The sequence below is a fragment of the Phodopus roborovskii genome, unplaced genomic scaffold (assembly GCF_943737965.1).
Source record: "Phodopus roborovskii unplaced genomic scaffold, PHOROB, whole genome shotgun sequence".
Lineage (NCBI taxonomy): Eukaryota > Metazoa > Chordata > Mammalia > Rodentia > Cricetidae > Phodopus > Phodopus roborovskii.
The window spans coordinates 24,109,798-24,128,716 of record NW_026125397.1 but is presented as its reverse complement, the minus strand read 5'-3'; the positions used below and the strand labels follow the sequence as shown (position 1 = coordinate 24,128,716).

General features: G+C 55.6%; 2 protein-coding genes across 2 annotated transcripts; one reads left to right on the top strand and one right to left on the bottom strand.

Annotated features, from left to right (window-relative positions):
• Window positions 1–111: 111 nt before the first annotated feature.
• On the top strand, window positions 112–2,986 carry Smpd2 (sphingomyelin phosphodiesterase 2). The gene is made up of 10 exons (XM_051175569.1): window positions 112–266; window positions 652–748; window positions 853–929; window positions 1,195–1,288; window positions 1,395–1,484; window positions 1,655–1,737; window positions 1,873–2,005; window positions 2,081–2,185; window positions 2,348–2,501; window positions 2,587–2,986. The coding sequence occupies exons 1-10, from the start codon at window positions 217–219 to the stop codon at window positions 2,958–2,960; spliced, it is 1,257 nt and encodes a 418-aa protein (XP_051031526.1). The 5' UTR covers window positions 112–216; the 3' UTR covers window positions 2,961–2,986.
• Window positions 2,987–3,126: 140 nt separating this feature from the next.
• On the bottom strand, window positions 3,127–14,055 carry Mical1 (microtubule associated monooxygenase, calponin and LIM domain containing 1). The gene is made up of 24 exons (XM_051175568.1): window positions 13,959–14,055; window positions 12,250–12,532; window positions 11,913–12,120; window positions 11,494–11,598; window positions 11,073–11,177; window positions 10,805–10,960; window positions 10,175–10,275; window positions 9,259–9,516; window positions 8,921–9,036; window positions 8,621–8,747; window positions 8,409–8,490; window positions 7,780–7,924; window positions 6,782–6,972; window positions 6,582–6,670; window positions 6,136–6,219; window positions 5,862–6,018; window positions 5,557–5,633; window positions 5,094–5,376; window positions 4,886–4,992; window positions 4,563–4,676; window positions 4,352–4,445; window positions 4,125–4,224; window positions 3,953–4,026; window positions 3,127–3,392 (listed from the first exon to the last, which is right to left on the bottom strand). Exons 2-24 carry the CDS (start codon window positions 12,505–12,507, stop codon window positions 3,244–3,246), a joined length of 3,180 nt encoding a protein of 1,059 aa, XP_051031525.1. The 5' UTR covers window positions 12,508–12,532; window positions 13,959–14,055; the 3' UTR covers window positions 3,127–3,243.
• Between the last annotated feature and the right edge of the window lie 4,864 nt (window positions 14,056–18,919).

Below are 18,919 nucleotides of genomic sequence, written 5' to 3'. Positions count from 1 at the left end.
GCAGAGGGGCCGGAGAGCCTGGATCGCGCCCCCGGGACCGCCGGCGGCCTCGCGCAGCCCGCCCCGGTGTGCAGCGGACCTCCTTTCCGGGTTGCCGCCCGGTCCCCGGCCCGCGTTCGTGGGGCTCTGTGCGCGCGCGCGCCGGGCCGGGCCGGGGCCGCCACCTGTGCGCTCCGCTCCGCCAGCCTCGCCGCCGCCGCCCGAGGCACCCCGGCCATGAAGCCCAACTTCTCTCTCCGGCTGAAGGTTTTCAACCTCAACTGCTGGTGAGTGCGTGCGCCCAGGCACTCCTTCCTGTCCCCGCCCGCTCGTGCCTGGCAAAGGACCGGCCGCCGCCAAAGTCCACATCGTCCGCAGCCCAGAGCCCGGGAGGTGGCAGCAGTCCGTCTCCCCGAACCTGGCCTTTCTCTCTCTCCACGTCTCTCCCTCTCTAAAGAAAATTTATTTTTATTTGATGTGCATTGCTGTTTTGCCCGCGTGTATGTCTGTGTGAGGATGCCAGATCCCCTGGAACGGGAGTTACAGAGAGTTGCGAACTGTCATGTTGGTGCCAGGAACTGGACCCAGGTCCCCTGGAAGAACCGCCAGTGCTCTTAACTGCCGAGCCAGCTCTTGGGCGCCCCCCCCCCCAGCTCTTCTCTCTCTCTTTAGGGACATCCCCTACCTAAGCAAGCATAGGGCCGACCGCATGAAGCGCTTGGGAGACTTTCTGAACTTGGAAAGCTTCGACCTGGCTCTACTGGAGGAGGTGAGGTTGTACTCGGGCTAGGCTGGGAAAGGGCAGCAGGGGGCGCAGGGGAAGTCGTCTCTCTGGGGTGGAGTCCAAGCAAGCATCCTCACCTTTGTCCTCAGGTGTGGAGTGAGCAGGACTTCCAGTACCTCAGGCAAAAACTATCGCTCACCTACCCAGATGCACACTACTTCCGAAGGTGAAGTCTGTGGCTGCTGCCTGTTCTCAGGCCAGGAAGCTCTTCGCTCTCCCGAGTTCTTGCGTGCACACACACCTCACCCTCTTCCTCTCAGGCTGTCCCTGCACCCTCTCGCAAGGGCTGCTGTCTTAAACTTTGTTTGGGGGGCTGGTCTTAGCAGGAGAGAGAAAAGTTGCCGATCAGAGCTGGGAGACAAGGGGAGGGAAGAGGCCTGGTTATTTTCCCTCCTTGCTTCTCCCGTTATTAAGCAAGACTTGACTTTCAGTGGGATCATTGGCAGCGGCCTCTGTGTGTTCTCCAGACACCCAATCCAGGAAATTATCCAGCACGTCTACACTCTCAATGGCTACCCCTACATGGTAAGGGTGTCCCCTCACCCCAGCTAACACAAGCTGGGTGCAGCCCTTCCAGGGTCTGGGCAGAAGGAGGGTGCCGGCGCTCTGAGTTTCTGTGTTTGTCCTGCAGGTCTATCATGGAGACTGGTTCTGTGGGAAGGCCGTGGGACTGCTAGTGCTCCATCTGAACGGGCTGGTGCTCAATGCCTACGTGACCCACGTGAGTACAGCTAGCCAGGCTGAGGCTCCACTAGCTCTGCTACCTGGGATGAGGCATGGGACCGGAGGGCAAGGTTCGCCCATTCCGTGCCAAGTGACAGATGCCGGTCTGCTCTAGACAACCTTTGGGGCCCCGGACCTCACCTGTAAATCTCACCCATCTGACTCTAGCTACATGCGGAGTACAGCAGACAGAAGGACATCTACCGAGCGCAGCGGGTGGCGCAGGCTTGGGAACTGGCCCAGTTCATCCAGTGTGTGAGCCGGGCTTTGACAGGGGAAGTGGGGTGGGGACTGGGGGGCGGGGCGAGGTGCCTAGTGTCACCCAGGGGGCGGGCAGGGGGCAGGCAGGGAATACTCCCCTCCTCACTGTCCCCTCCTGCCCCCAGCCACACATCCAAGAGTGCAGATGTGGTTCTGCTGTGTGGGGACCTCAACATGCACCCCAGGGACCTGGGCTGCTGCCTGCTGAGGGAGTGGACAGGGCTTCGGGACGCCTATGTGGAGACTCAGGACTTTCAGGTGGAGACCCCGTCTGATCGCTTCCCACCGCACTGTCTTCCACACTCGCAGCGCCCTAACCACCTGTTTCCCTAGGGCTCTGAAGATGGTTGTACCATGGTGCCCAGGAACTGCTACGTCAGCCAGCAGGACCTGGGTCCATTTCCGCTTGGCATCCGCATTGACTATGTGCTTTACAAGGTCAGGCTCTTACCCCAGCGTGCCCTTCTCTGTTCTCTTCCTGTCACCCCCCCCCCACAACCTGCTGATCATTTGTTCAGTGATGGAGTCTTGGGCTGGCGAATAGGACCGATCCCGTCAGCTGGTTCTCTGCGAGAGTATATGCGTCTCTCCTTGCTCTAGGCAGTTTCTGGGTTCTGCATCTACTGTAAGACTCTGAAAACCACTACAGGCTGTGACCCCCAAAATGGCACCCCCCTCTCCGATCATGAGGCCCTCATGGCCACTTTGTACGTGAAGCACAGCCCCCCTCAGGAAGACGCCTGTCCTGCCCACGGTAAGCCAGCTTTCCCCTTGCCGCTTTCCACTTGCCGGCAGCCCCAGCCTCCACTCTGACCCCCCCCCCCTCGTTCTTGTTCTAGGACCACCCCAAAGGTCTGCACTGACCAGTGTGCTAAGGGAGGCGTGGACAGAGCTGGGGCTGGGCGTAGCTCAAGCTCGATGGTGGGCTTCGTTCACGGGCTATGTGATTGTCTTGGGGCTGTTCCTCCTGGTGTTGCTGTGTGTCCTGGCTGCAGGAGAAGGGGCCAGGGAAGTAGCCATACTGCTCTGGACACCCAGTGTGGGGCTGGTGCTGGGGGCGGGCGCAGTTTACATCTTCCACATGCAGGAGGCCAAAGGCCTACACCAGGCCCAGGCTGAACTCCAACATGCTCTGAGGAGGGAAAGGGAAACCCAGGACCTAGACGCAGAGCCTCACCGAGCCCCACTGGATGCCGCAAGTGAACAGAGCTGAAGGACAATAAAACTTGACACACTGTAGTGCCTTGTTCCTTGCAGGGGCGGTGATGGGAGCTGAGGTCGGCGGGCTGTCACTATGTCACTTGAGAGCGCTGGCTCATCACCTGCTCTCCTTGTACATTCCCTCCCCTCCCCTGAACACAGCACAAACCCTGTTCATGGTCATAACACTTTAATCTTAAACAGCCAAGCCCCTGCTAGGCAGTCCAGTGGCAGAGGACGCCCTTAGATGATGTGTGCTTGCAGGGCAGGGAGGCAGGCACATAGCTAAGCACCTTCTACCCCTGGGCCCCCGGCTCTGAAGCCACCTCACTGAGCCTTCGCTCCTCCTGGAAGCGGATGAGGGCGTCCCGCTGATTCACCACATCCACCAGCTTCCTCAGCACCTGCTCCTCACACTGCCGGTCGGCCTCTGTCTTCAGGGTTTCTGGAGGGGAAAGAGGAGCATTGGAACAGGCAGGAGCCTGAAGGAGGATCGAGCTAGCTCAGCCTGCATGCGTGGCTTCTACAACCCAGGCCTTGTGTGTTGAGACTTCAAACTTAGCTTTGCCCCAGGGCTGGTCTCCTAGGTGTCCTCAGCGCCAGCCCTCCTGACTGCAGAAAGGCAGGGGGAGTGGAGGCTTGGTGATCATATTCTTTGGTTCCCTCCTCCATCGTCTCAGCAGGCCAGAGGAAGGACTGTGTGCTTGGTCAGTACCCGAGGGTATGAGATAGCCCACAGGCTCAGTACCCGAGGGCATGAGATAGCCCATGGGCTCAGTACCCGAGGGCATGAGATAGCCCACAGGCTCAGTACCCGAGGGCATGAGATAGCCCACAGGCTCAGTACCCGAGGTCATGAGATAGCCCACGGGCTCAGTACCCGAGGTCATGAGATAGCCCACGGGCTCAGTACCCGAGGGCATGAGATAGCCCACAAGCTCAGTACCCGAGGACATGAGATAGCCCACGGACTCAGTACCCGAGGTCATGAGATAGCCCACGGACCTTGCCGATTCATGTAGCCTCGCAGCTCCCGGTCCAATTGCCACTGCTTCTCCTCCAGATCCAGCTCCTGAACCCTGTAGAGGCCAGAGATTGCAGAAGCGCAGCTATGCAGGTTACTCACAGGGACAGGAAGGACAGGCCTCACATAACGTGTCACCACCCCCAGCCTTACGTAATCATGAGCTCAGCCTCTTCAGACACTAGGCTGTTTTTCTTCTGAATGAGCTGTAGCAGCTGCTCTAGCCAGAGTTTCTTTTGCTGTTCTGGAGAGCCTGATGAGAAGGAAGGCATGGAAGAGGTCATGGGGTGACCGGATCCAGGGATTGCCGAGGGCTGAACACAGTGCCGGGAGCTAGAGAGATGTCTACACCAGCAACCCTCTCTGCTGCCTTTACTCACTGCTCTGTCTCCTCAAGGCCAGCTCCAGCTCCCTGCCTTGGGTCTCCAGCTCCTGCACAGCAGCCTCAATCTCATGTAGTCTTCGCTGGATGGCCTGCGGGTTTAAGATGGGATGCCCCAGATTGCTCAAGAACGGAGCACTGGAGGTGATCTGCGCTCAGACAACTCTGAGCCCACAAGAGCCCTGGCAGCCTGGGGCTCTGGGGCTCACCTGCGCCTTGCAAAACCTCTTCATCTCCTCCTCTTTGGCTCGGCGCATGAGGGTTCGATACCATGTCGGGTACTTAGTCATGGTGTCTGAGTTCTTAGCGAAGGTCCGCAGAGTCTGTGGAAGGGTTGGGCGAGTCAGCAGTCAGGCCTGACCCCTAGTTAGGCGTGTGGGATGGAAATGGGTAACTAAGATGTCTAGAGGCAAGTTAGTCAGCCTGGGTGAGAAGACATTCCAAGCAGAGTGTGCACGCTTATATGGTGGGGGTGGAAATACCTGGCAAATGCTCCTAGCTTGCAGAGTACCAGCTGCTTCCTGCCGCTTACCTGCTCTAAGTCTGGCTCCAAAGGCATTTCTTCTTCCTCTTCCTTTTCTTCTTCCTCCTCCTCACTGGAAAAGGAACTTTCTTCCACCTTCTCTGTGGCCTCAGGAACTGAGCAGAGGAGATTTCCCAGAATCAGAACGGCAGAAATTCTAGTACCCCCTCCTCCCCACGGCCTTCCAGACGAGCACATCTGTAGCGAAAGCACCTACCTTGTGGTGCTTGGACTGGCATGCCCCAGCCCACAAAGCTGCCCTCCAGAGCCTGGCGGGCCAAGGCGGAGCAGCTTCGTGGGGGCTTGGGTGGAGGCTCTGTCCCTGGGTCTGTCCCTGGGATAATGGCCAAGGTGGACAGCTGCAGGCGTTCTAAACTGGAGAGTCGGATCAGCCGACGGTTAGGCTGGCTGGGGCTTGGGACAGGGCTGACCTTCTTCACAGGAGACACAGGAGGAGAGGGGCCTGGCTGCGTGCTGTCATCATCGGGTACAGGGAGCTCCTGGAAAAGTCACCGTATGGTCCAGTCCTGACCACACCTAGTGGACATTGTCCGCAGTGCTCTGGACAGCAGTGTCCTTCAGTGAGGATGACAATCCATTCACTGCCTGCAGTCAGTCCACTGATCTGAGGAGACCCTGCCTCTTCCCACAACCCATCCGAGGGACTGTTGGTCTTGAACCTGGTTCTCTGGACTTCCGTTGCTGTCAGCCTCCTTTTGGCCCTCCTGGGGCAGGTGCTGGAGACAGTAGAAATGTCCTGGGAAGGGTAGAAGAGGCCAGGCGTCAGCCCAGATACTCAGAGGGAAGCAAGGTGGGGGCCGTAAGACCGGGATTTCTTAGAACTCCACACCTCACACTGTGGAGAGCATGGAGAAACTGTTCCCACCTATTGTCCAGCCTCCTCTCCTCCCCACCCTCAAGCTCCTTGTCCTGCAACTTTAGCACCAAGTCCAAAGTCCCTGCAGCATCTCCCAGGCCCACCTACCATCTGCTGGATGTTGCTCGTAGCCACCGGGCCACAGTGTGACCTCACAGGTGTGGCAGCGGAAGCAGCTGCGGTGGAAGAAATGGCCGTCCACACAGAATCGTTCCAGGAGGTAGAGGTGCTTCCCACACAGTTCACACACATCCTGTGCCCCGGCCTGCACACAACCCCAGGGTACAGGAGCGGCTGGACCCAGAGCCAACTGCCAAGGCCGTCCATTCCCGTCGCCTTCCTCGCCCTTGTAGGCCTTTGCAAACAGGGCTCTGGATCTTACCTCCTGGTGTTCGGATGGCAGTGATGGGGGCCCACTGGGCTCAGAGACGGGGGGCTCTTCAGGGCTTGGAGTCTCAGCCTCTACCTAAGGAGGGAATGGATGCCGAGGTAGCCTGGGCAGGGAGGGGATGTGTACAGAAAGAAAAGGCTGGAAGGGAAGGAAAAGGAGCAAGAGCAGTCAGGGAAACAGGAGCTATAGATCTGTCAATGACGGGCAAGTCACAGGAAACGTCAGTCAGGGCAGAACCACGGTGCTGGCCTACCTTACCGCATGTCTGCCCTTACCTGCAAGGGAGGCTGTCCCTAGCGTCCAGTTCCACAGCTGTGGCATAATGTGAGTCCAGCTGTCCTCTCCCCTCACGTGGAATGGTGGAATGTATTCTCTACCATCCCTGGAACCTCACTGGGTACCCCTTCTCCAGCCTCCACCTGGCTTCCACTCCTCACCTTGGCCCGGGTCCGTTGTAGGGTCCTTTGGAGTTTGCCAAGGAAAAGTATAGCACTGGAGGTCCCAGAAGGAGCCTGGCTGACAGGGCCTGCCGAGGGGTCAGGGGTCAGCACCTTCCATAGCCACCCCACGGGAGGTGGGCCTTTGATGAGCCCCCCCCCCGCTCCCTCCCCTGCCCTGCCCACCGGCCCTCGCTCACCCAAGCTGTGGGGCGTGTCCTTGAAGGCACTGTGGAAGTGGCTGAGGTAGGCAATGAGGCCCAGGGGGTCACTGCCTGCCACCACCGCCTGTGCACACAGCACCGGGGTGATGCCCAGCTCGTGTTCTGCCACCTTCAGCGCCCAGGCAGCGGTTTCTAGAGCTCCCATGCCCTGCAGCTCCGAGGGGTCCCTGTGGGGCACCGGATGAGACATAGACCTGGCTCCACTGAGGGGCAGGGAGGGAAGTTAATGGAGGCTGGCTGGTTGGTGGCTATGCACCACCATGTCATGTGCTGTGTGTTTTTTCCCACCCTGTCCCTGTTCCTCTGGACAGGCTCCTTGGCCACATGTTGTGCATACATACCTATGGCAGTATGGCAGCCCCTCTGTCTCAAGGGAGCTGACCACTCGGCCCTTACCCCATAGGGAAGGAGCCTTCCTGTGTAGGACTGCAGGAAACCCAGACATCTGCTCCTGGCACCCCCCGCCCCCGCCAGGAGCAGCAGGGATGGCCTGGCTTTGGGGAAGGGAGTTGATTTGGGAAGACGAGTAGGGATTCTGGGATTCTGGACTGGTACTATGTGGCTAAGATGGCTTCAAGTTTATAGCGATCCGCCAGCTTCTGCTTCCAAAGTGCTTTGATTATAGTTGCATGCCATCACATCTATCAGCAGAGAGTGTGTGTTTGTGTGGGTTTAGGGGTGTGCATGTGTGTGCATGTGTTTGTGTATGTGCATGTGTGCGTGTGCATGTGAGTGCTGGGGTGTGTGTTACAATGAACCAGGTTTCACTCATGCTAAGCAAGCGTGCTCTACCACTTACTCCCTCCCATTCTTGCAAGGCTTCTGACTTTTCTGTCTGGTGCAGTGGGTTCTAGAAGACGAGCAGGCGGGGCTGGAACGCCACCTCCGGGAGCTGAAGCGACAGTGCCAGCTCCCGCACAGCATCGTCTTATCATGGTGGAGGGGGGGGTGGGCACCAGAGAGGGCCGACTCACAGCAGGCCAGGCTGTAGGTGGTGCACCAGAGCACACAGAGCTAGTCCATCAGCCCACGAGGAAGAAAAGTCGGTGACATGGACTCCAGGGAACCCAGCTGTCTGCTCCTGGCACCAGCGCAAGAGCTCTTCAGTGCCTGCTGACCCTAGGAGAGCAGAGCCGTGCTATGCCCAAGGCCCACAGCTGCTGCTGGGCGTGGAAGAGTCAGACTAACGGTCAAGCCCAGCAGCACCTCCTTCTTCCCCCTTCTGTTTTAAAATGCCTTCTTGACACCCAGTAGGTTTATGTGTTGCAACACATAAAGAGCGACCACTATAGCCACATAAAAGCCAGCGGGGTAAATGGGCAGGCTAGCTCAGGCTCAAAGAACAGGTCGGTGGCTTGGGTTTACATTCAGTGCTGGCTGGAAGTGGTTGCCGAACAGCTGGATCAGGTGCAGCTGCTCAGCCCGGCCGGTGCCATGGTGGCGGAAACTACCATACATGCACACACACAGCTGCTGCCCAAGTTCTGCCCCCCCCCCCCGCCCCCAACCCCAAACCATTCACAAAACAAGCGTTCCTGTGCAGCGCTCTGTCCGGACACTGAGGCATGCTGCCTGCCTCTTGGCGGGTGGAAGGCCTGCTCACCTGCGGCTGCCTTCCCTGAGTCGGTCTGGTCGCCCTTCCTCTGCGCATGCTCCTTGTCCATCACTTCATACAGGTCTTGTACCTAAAGCACATGAGCACGCGCCCCTTCAGCCCACGGGGAGGAGCCTGCCTATGGTAGGCCTGACCCCCCTGGCAGCAACTGAGTAGGGAAAGGAGTTGGCTTGGGAAGAGGGCAGGATGGAGAGTCTGACCTGATTGGGGGTTACAGCCCGGAGGTTCAGGTTGGGGTATCGGGTGGCAGGGTCCAACCCATACTGGGCTACATTTCGATGCATATTCTCTGGGGACGTTTGTGACAGAAGCTGGTACAAGCTCTCGCTAGGGGTGGTGGTGGAAGGTAGTGGTACAAACACAATGTAGGCTGTCAGCCCCCACCCCTCAGGAACTGCCAGGTCTCTCTTGTAGTCCCATGCCTCTATCCATTCCTTCGGTACCTCCTGCCCGTTCTTCCTGACCCTTGCCCCAATCACGCCTGTCCTGCCAGTCCTCACCGTTCAGCCAGCACCTCTAGGGGCCCAGCACCCTCTGCCCACCGCTTCACCATCCAGGCTGCATCGAAGGCTGCCAAGAAGCCCCGAGCCACTCCAGTGCCCAGAGGCCAGAAGGGCTGTGGGGTATGAAGAATAGGGAATAACTCAATGAGAATCCAATGGGTACGTTCCAAGTCCAGGTATCCAAAGGTTTGCGGGGAAGTCCCTTTTCCACCCCATACAGCTTTCACCTCCAAGCAGCCCCAAAGCTCCCCCCCCCAAACAAGCAGATTGTATACATCGCCATAGGAGAGCTTCCTCTCTAACCGTGGGACCCCTAACCCTGCAGAAATGCTCACCTCCACCAGGCAGTCCCCCACCAGTCCCAGCAGTAGGCGGCCACCATACTTTTCTTGCACACGCGCAGAACTCTCTGCCCGCATCATGCTTGTGAAGTCAAAGGCGGCCACATCAGGCCGCCCACGGGCATCCCGAGCAAACTCCAGGTTCCCAAGCTTGCCATGTGTGGCAAAATCAGCAGCTGCCCTGGCAAAGCGCTGCAGAGCCTCGGGTACCACATTGGCACTGCCCAGCAGCTGATCAGTCTCTGGGAAGTCCTACACAGCGAAGAGATCAGAACCTTAGACCTCTGGGATCACACACCCAGCGCCACACCAGTTTACAGGAGATACACAGGCTGAGGCCAAAGAAGGCAGAGGCAGAGGCTGCCCAGACTACACAACAACTGAAAGCCGGGCTGGGCATACAATTCCAGCAGCCTGCCTTTCTTCCAGCCGTCCTTTCCTCCCTGATCCCTGCTCTGCCAGGGAGCCTCGTGTCACCGCTGCCATAGACTTTATCCTGGAAATCACTGACGCTTTGGTTTCCCCAAGGCTGCAATACACATCTCACAAGACGTGCCAGCAGGATAAGAAAACGCAAAGCAGGCTCTCTGTACATGGAAGGCATCTATTTCATCTTTCCGTGAGCACATATTAGGAGCTTAAACTCTCTCATCAGGTACCATGCTAAGCCCTGGGAATTAATGCCAGTAAGAGGAAGAGATAAAAATCCTCCTGTCCTGGAGCTGGCAAGAGTAGTACCACATCTGTAAGTTTAGCCCAGAAAAGGATTCCTACCGCCACACACATGCAGGGGGAAAGAGGATGTCAAAGTGGAGCTACTGCCTGGACAGGGGCAGGAGAGGATGGGGTATCCCTGTCCGGGGACACACTGCCCGGCCCGGCCCAGCCCGGCCCGGCCCGGCGGTCCTACCTGGAGCAACACCCCCAACCGCAGCAGGCACTGCTTCTTGGCTGTCATAACAAAGTAGTGAGTATCATCCTTGTAGTACACAATGTTCTCCAGATCAATCCCTGGAGGAACAAAGCAGAGGCCGGGTGAGTCTTAAGAGACTGCATAGATTACCTCTCTAAACTCCCAATCCACAGCTGACCTAAGAGCGGAAGTCATGGCTTGGGCTGCAGTGCACAGATCTGCTGGCACCAGGAACCAAGTGTCCTGGCCCAGGAGGTGTGGCAGTTTGGAGCAAAGAGGGAAACTCAGGTGGAGTGACAGCTGGGAGGCCTGTGTCCCTCGGTCTTGTAGCAGGACAAAGCAAAAGTAAACACGGCATCCTCTTGAACGCCACTTCCGTTTTGAACTTACATCGTTCTTACAGTCCTGCCTGAAGGAGCACAAGGCAGAGTACCCGGGCATTTAAGACAGTCCCAGGATTTCCACCGAGCAGCTGCTTGGTCCCTAGAGGACAGTTCTTTCTCTTTTGCTGGTGAGACCACAGCGATGGACGAGAGCGGGGTTCCGTGGACCAGGGGCAGGTGTGACGGGCACGTGGGAAACACCCGCAGTACAGCAAAGGCAGGCACTTGGAGGGTGGGCCCTGACCTGTGGCTTTCAGCAGGCTCTGGAAGAACTTTTGGTTGTAGATCCGGGCTACACCACTGATCTCTGGCACCTGGGTTTCCTCCACTGTGCGCCCGTTCACAAAGTTGACTGTGATGCCGATAGCCAGTTTGCCACGCATCTCTCGGATGGAGAAGCCTAGTGGTAGGGAGAAGAGGGGATCACACTTCCAGGAAGGCTCATGGGAGCCTAGGATGCTGGTATTTGTTTATTAACCTATTTGTTATTTTTGAGGAAAAGGCTCACTCACCTTCAGGGACGAATTTACCCCCTGCAGCCGAGATGAGGACATCAAATTCATAGTTGGCCAGTTGGGCTGGGGGACTGGGCTGGAACTGCGCATGCCAGCCACTCCCTGGGACAGAGAGAATGAGAGCCACAAAAGTATACAGGTGTGAGAGGCCCTAAACTCCCAGGTCCGGCTAGAGAAACAACATAAATTTGTAAAGGACTGCGCAGCCTGGAAAGTAGTGAGGGTTTGTCTGTCAGATTAGACCTTCACAGCGGGTGAGTAAAGCCGTGTTTCCCGCCTTGCATGCTGTCTGAGGCTAGTGTTGCCCAGGGCCCACTGTCAGGAAAGAGGCAGCTGACTCCCACCCAGACCCACTGAAGCATCTCATACAGACCTCTCTTTGGTGGGTAGGGAGTCCCAGGAGCACAGAAATACCTACCCTTCCTGGGAGGGGGCTGGAGGCCAGTGAAAGCGATGCCCCAGTGAATTTCCACCCCCAACAGCAAGGCCACCTTCAGTAGAAGAAGCTGCAGCTGTCGGATGCCTGGAAGTAGGACAACATTAGGGACAGACTCACGCCTCCCCTAGCCCTGGTGTGTGCCTGTTCAGGGCTAGAGAAGGTCTCGGAGGCCGCTGCATCTATCTAAGGCCACACAACCCCGAAGATGCCCGATAATGTCTCAGCTCAGAAGCCAGGCAGCTCACCCTGTCCCCTGTACAGATGTCAGACCTGGATCTTAACGTCCACCCAGCCAAGTGACTCTCGTTCACAATGCCTCTTCTCTGGCCCTGCAGTCTCCCACTGGCCTGCCTCTAGACTCAGGAACACCCACCCAAGGGCCGCCATGGAGTTCTTACTGATGTGGTCCAGGGTTCCAGTACAGAAGCGTCCGTAGAACTTCTTGGCCCCAAGCGCCCGAAGGTCATGGATGGTGAATGGCCAGAGGTGCAGCACATTGTGCCGAGAGAACTTGGTACGCTTTTCCACAAGCACCACTCGGGCACCCAACAATGCCAGCTCCACAGCAGCTCGAAGCCCACAAGGCCCGGCACCTACCACCAGGCACTGCAAACATATGAGAGAGAGCCAGAGAGCCAGAGAGCCAGAGAGAGAGAGAGAGAGCGAGCAGGTGCATTATCCTGCCTCCTTTGACTCCGGTCCGGCTCACACCCCTCCCAGGCTCTAGATATCTACCTTGGTGTTAGCACAGGCCTGGCCTTGCTGGTACACAGGCTGGCTCGCTCTCTTGTCCAACTTGGCCCATAGTGACTTGGCACTCCAGTAGTTGAGCTGGGCCTTGATCTTGTGGTACTGCGGCAATCCCGTGCCCGGCTCCAGTCCCAGGGTTTCACAGAGCCCCTGAAAGCTGTTCAACACATCCCGGCACAGCTGCGCCTGCACAAAGCTCTCGAAGTGGGCATGTGCTGGGTTGGTGGAGGCTGTCGAAGCCATGGACAGCCCCTGACACGAGGGACAGCTGTGCAAAGGGGACAAGGAACCAAGGAACGGAGATTGGAAGGCGGGAAAGGAAAAGGGAGGAGCCAGTAGGGTAGGCTGGGGTCACAAGGGAGCCCAGGGTCCACTTCTGATTGGCTATACTCCCAGCCCACTCCCAAGCCAGGATCTACCCCTGAGACAGCAGCAATCTCTTATCAAGTGAAATTTGGCCAAATTTGGGAATGAAAACTCAGTCGTCCTGGGTACACAAGGCACAATGACGCCAAGAGAACCTCCCGTCCAGCCACCAGCCACCCAAAGGCCACCGTGTGGAACCTCCGAGGCCCAGGGGACAGGGATTAAAGTAGGCGTCCCCTACGCCCTGAAAGTAGGACACGGGAGTTTCTCAGCTGGCTGCGGGGCTGGGAGGAGGGGGTGGAGGTTTCCTTTCCTGTAGACCCAGGAGAGCTATCACCGCAAAGCAACTGCCTGGCAGCCACACGCCCGCCCGTTTCACCCAAGCCTCAGTGAGCCAGCGCCCTTTGGCGGACTGCGTGCCACGCCGATGGTGGGATGTGCCTCTCCCCAAAGGCCAAGTTTTTTTCCATGTGTCTGCCTCCTGACAAGGGGCAACAGTCGGCCCGCGCGGGTTCCACTTCCCACCTCCCAAACAGCCTGAGAATTGTTGCCACTGTCTTGACTCGAGACCGCCTGACTCACTGTGGTCAAAGCACTTCCCCGTGATCTTGTCCCTGCTGCAGAAGGCTGTGGGAAGGAGCGGGGCCAGCAGCTGAGCTCGGCCCTCCCGAAGATCCCTAGCCTCACTCCCCTGGGCGCTCCTGTGCGCCCTCCCAGGAATCCCTAGACACAAGGCCTCCCTTTGTGCCCCTTTCCTCCCCCAGCCCACGCGCAGCTCTTGAAGGGCTTTCTCACGCTGCGACCGGAAGAGGTGAAGAGCATGGGGGATGGGTTGCTCTCGGCAGGGGAGGGGGCTAGGCCGGGTGGTCCTTGTGGGCTGAACTCTCATCCCCCAGCGGCCCCTCCACTGCGCGCAACGCAGGAGGAGGCACAGGTTGCCCCCCGCCGGTCACTAGGACCAGAGTGGAGAGGTCTTCACAAAGTGCGAGTCTCGCGGGTTGGAGCGTCCTCTGCTAGAGGAAGTAAAAGAGGTACCCAGCTTGGAAATGCCAGCACAAAGGATGTGCCATGGGCGGAGCGTCTGAAGGGATGGAGAGCTAGCTGGACCTCGGGCAGCGGGACCAGGAGCTCCCCCAACACTCTGGACCCCAAAGTCTGCACAAGGGGGCTGGGGCGGCACGGGGACCCGCTGGACCAGCCAGGCGTGGCTCCTTACCCTGCACCGGCCCATTTCCCCGGAAGCGCCCCCCACCCCCATCCTCACCCTCACCTTCACCCCCAGCCCAGCGGACCGCAGGGAGCCCAGCTGGCACCGCTGGACTACTTACCCGGCGGTTCTGGGGCTGGAAGAGCCGCTTCCCCGTGGGAAGGGTGTCCCGGGGCTAGGGGCGGAGGAAGGGGTGGCGCAGAGAAAGCGGGGGACGTGTGGCGGTGGGAGCCGGGGAGTTCCGAGGGGTTTGGACCGCAGCAAAGGTTTATCCGCTCAGCATCACCCCGCTGTCGTCTTGGGACGGCCCTGGGCCCCGCCCACGCCTGCAGGGTGGTGCTGTAGGGCGTGGTTCTGCTCACACCCGGGGCTTCTGGGGGCCTGCAAACGGTCTGGCCCGGCAGGGTCAGGGAAACAGGACCCAGAGTGACCGTGCCCGAGTTCGCCCTGGTGGTACCAAGCTGCAGACCACTTCCGAGAGCTGGCAGAGGGGCCTCCCGCAAGAAGTTTGTTGAAGCCGCAGGGTCTGAGAGTGGCGCCAGATGTCTGAGCTCCCTTCACCTCTCCCACCAAGAAATCCACACCCCTGGCGCCACTGAGGATACAGTTGCGGGTCCATCTCTCCTGGGACAGGTCAGCCAGCTCCCAGGCTCAGGCTAACGACAAAGTTTAGAGTCCCGGTCTGCGTCTTTCAACCAGGTACACCAAATAAGGGGACAAGGAAACCGCGTGTGTGCGTGCGTGTGTGTGTGTGTGTGTGTGTGTGTGTGCGCGCGCGCGCGCGCGTGTGTTCAACTAAGAAGGGTAGAATGGAAGTGGTGTGTGGGACAGATCTAGATCTTCAAGGGTCAGAACTAAAGAAAGACTCAGGAAACAGAATGCAGTATTCCCCATAGTGAAAGGAATTGTTCAAAATCAAGCAGCTTTAGTTAAAGTTCTCATTATTGGAAGAGTGTTGACAGAGCCTATTTAACTGAAGGTTAGAGGCTTCGTGGTCGCACAGATTAAACAGCCAATGGTATAGCCGGTATGAGGTCAGGCAGGCCTCTCTGGATTTCAAGCTATGGCTGTTAATCCATGTCTGGCATTATAAGGAAGTGAAATTGCGACACCAGAAGTTCTTAACCTAGGAGGGAACGGCCACATCTCTCTCCGTGATCCAGGGACCCTAAGGAGCTGAGGTTCAGTGGCTGTCCTTCTGTGTGTGTGTTTATTTCCATTTGGCATTTTGTCCCAAGACACTGAGACAGCCAGGAAACCCTGAACACTCAACACTCTCAGCTGTACTTGATAAGAGGGAGGCAGAGAGAGCCCAGAGGAAAAGAGAGGAAATGCCAGCTCTCTGCCACACTCAGGAAGCAAAGGTCCCACTCTAGCTCTTGAGTGTGTGACATCATTTGGTGTGGAACACATTTTCAGAGCGCCAGACACACCCATACTTAAACACACAGTGTAAAATGCTCTAAAAGGCCCACTATAAATGGGCTGGAAGGCTTTTAGTGTCATACTTTTCCCTTTCATTAACACAGGGACGCCAGCAACTTGCCGGTCTTGTTTACATAGGCCGGGCTTCCCATAGACACCTTCAGTTGTAGCCGAACAGGGTTATGTGGCTCTACAAACAATAAATTCTAAAACACGGTCTGTTAAAGATCTTAAAACGAGTTCTTCAGCTCTTGAAGCCCTGCCGACTTCTAGTTTTCTAAGACACACAGTGGAGCCACAGAGCTGTGGGGAATGCAATGTCTGGAATCCAGAAGGCCTGGTAAACTTCTGTACCAGGCCCAGGGTGACTAGAAATCCCCAACACTGCTTCACAGCTCCACAGGGCGGCGTTTAATGACTCAACTCCCTCAGCCCATTTCAGTTCTGGGTGCTTTTTATTCCATGTTGCGGATCCTCAGAAACGCACAGAATAGAACAAGCATTTTTTTTTCTTGTTAAAATCTTGAGTTATGATCTACAATTGCACTTATATGAACTAAAAGTAATTTAGCATGGTAGTTGGCGTAGTCATACAGTTAATTAATTTTGGATCCAATAGGACAAATGACCCACACATGAAAGACTCCCATTCTAATGGCTTTGGAAACAGTTGCATGAGCAGCTGCTTAGGCTAAAGTCCCGAGCCACCAGGGACAGGATCCTCTTTTCTGTCTTTGTGCAGGACGGTTCTCACTCCCTTACCTCACCTCCCAACCTTTGATCTCCTGGGCACAGAGGCAGAAAACAAGTTTCTTATACTCTGGGTGACATCTGTAAGCAGTCTATAGTAATAGCCTTGAACTGCAGCTCAGTGTCTTCGACTCTGGTGGGCCTGGCCTAGCCAGAGTCAGCATAGCCCACATAGCCACAGTTCCTGATGTAAAACGGACACAGCCGATGCAGCAACCGTCCTTGAAGTTTCTGAGATGGCGGCTTGACGAGGACTAAAGGGCCTGGGAGGGCCTCTCGTTCCCACTGAGTGCTCTGAGTCAGATAGGATCGCAGACAACTTTCCAGGCTGAGGGACCGTCTGCCCCCAAGCCCTCAGGCACAAAAGTGCCTCCTGTGCATTGGCCAATAGCTAGGTGACCAGAGTTGCGGAAGTAAAAATGCTGAAGAGGAAGCAGGGTCGGGATTTTTTTTTTCCCTAGGTGCAGAGGGAAACTGCAGGAGTTTAAGCAGAAAGGAACATGGTCATGTCTACCACAACTAAAATAATACAATCTATCAGTTTAGCAAGACATCCTGTGGTGAAATACAATGGATTACAACCTTGTACTGGAGAAAGGGCCTGGGTGGGGGAATTAGAAACTCAGAGCCCATCCAGGCAAGGGACAAATGGACGGTGAGGACAGGATAGACTCAAAGACAGCGTGGGGTAAAACTGACATGACTTGGTGACAGATGCCCTGTGGGCCGAGGATGCAGCTCACTGGGGGGAGTGCTTGCCTGGCATGTGAGAATCTCTGGTTTCTTCCCCACATCATATGAAAACTGGGTGTGGTGGTGTCTGCTTGTGACACGGGCCCTCTGGTGGTGGGAGCAGGGAATCATAGTTTAAGGTCGCCCTCCATAACATAACAAGTTCAAGGCCAGCCTGAGCTGCATGAGACGCCATCACTGACCAGCCATAGAAGGGAAGGAAACGGGCCGCCCTTCCTCCTCTTCTCTTCACACTTGTCCCCCGTATGCCACCTTTTCTGAAGCCACACAATGCTTTCACAGGCCCCGAAGTAACGAGGGACCCGATGTTCCCCATGTTTCAGTTCCAGGCTCCTTTTGCTCTTCAAACATCAGAAGTCACTTAATCAAGTCATCTAAAAACAAGGCCTTTCTCTAATTCAGCCTGATAGAGTGTAGCTCAAAGTTTCTCTTGTCTGGCCAGCCTGTTCCCTCAGCCGCCTTGCCCCAAATGAACACACAGTTACAAATCTGTTGGCTGGCGGCCAGCTCTGTCTTAATTATTAACCCATTTCTATTAATCTAAGTATTTCCACATGTTTTATCTTACCAGAGAATGCCTGATGCATCCTAGTCTCCCAGTGGCTACTTGCTGACTCCTGTCTGCCTATCCTTCTCAGAATTCTTCTCTTCTGGTAGCCCTGCCTACCCTTCCTGCCTGGCTACTAGCCACATGGTGTTTTAGTCATCAACGATAAGAGAAACACATACACAGGACAACCCCATCAATGAAGTTTCAGTTAGTTTTTCATTTGACAGGTATGGAGTTGGCCACGCATGGTGTTGAACACTTGCAATCCCAGAACTCGGTGGGTGGAGACAGGAGGGTTACTCTGGTCTGTGTGAGATCCTGACTCAACAAACCAACTAGAATAAGGCGAAGAGCCAAACTATTCTTTGGGAAGTCATTTTCAAATTATAAAGTGATGTATTACACTTACTAAGAATTCAAAATGATAAATCTGTGCCCCAGGACACAGAATTTCTGGGTGTGCATGTTTTTTTTCCCTTCATCCCACATTTCACAAAAAAATTAGCATTTCTCAAACTAAAAAACAAGCAAACAAAAAAGCCAAGATATTTTGCTGATATTATCTAAATGTGGTCAGGTTCCTGTATTTTATAAAAAAAAAATCTGGTTGAATGAGATTTAGCTCAAAAATTTGTCTAACATGGGACATTTCAATTGAGAATTACCTGCTCAGTAACATCTTGGTTGCTTAACCAGCTGTAATGACTGTGAAAACAAGTCCATTACTGTGACACTAGATTCTGAGGTCACCCCTTCCCTCCCCCACATTGCAGGCAAGGGGGAGTTTGGTTTTAGGCGTTACACAAGCAGGAGCAAATGATTTTCTTTGAATTTATGAGGATTTAGACTCAAGTTTAGAAATAGAAGATAAAAATTTAGCTTAATACTTGTAAATCAAATTTGTCCTAAACTTTGGGGTTGGGGGGAAGTGCCTCACTTATGGAGAGTCTGAGGCAGCTAAGGTATTCTTGCCTTCCTGGCAACTTTCATCTGCTGGGTAAATTTTTATTAATAACAAAGAGTTAATACCAGTATTATTGAAATTATGTCCATCCATTTCTGTAGGAGGGACTACAATTCTGACATTACCTAAGCTTGACCATGTGCCATGGCTTTCAGACACACACCCTCAGTTTCTGTCTCAAGCTTTTTTTTTTTTTTTTTTTTTTTTTTTTTTTTGTGAACGCAGTATAATGAGATCAGCCAGGCTGAGGCTACTGCTCTGGCTTTGCCACTTTATGGCCCGGTAACAAACGCATCATGTCTTTGGGCTCCACTGTTCTCATCTGTAAAATGGGCCTAATGATAATAATGCTACTTACCTCACAGGAATGTCATGAAGATTAAGTGGGGCTTGCTTCCTAGTTCACAGTCCCCTCCTCAGCCCAGATGCCAATTCATGCTGAAGTGTGCCTTGCCCTCTCCCCCTCCCCCCTCCCACCTCCCAAATCAACACCGAAGCCCCAAACCCGCTGCCTCTAAATAGGGGTGCACTGGGAAACAGGACCTTTCAAGAGTTAGTGAAGATACGAATTAGGTTTTGTGTGGGCTAATGCAGTGTGCCCCAGGGTTCTATGGAAGGTGGGAGACGACACAGAGGGAAG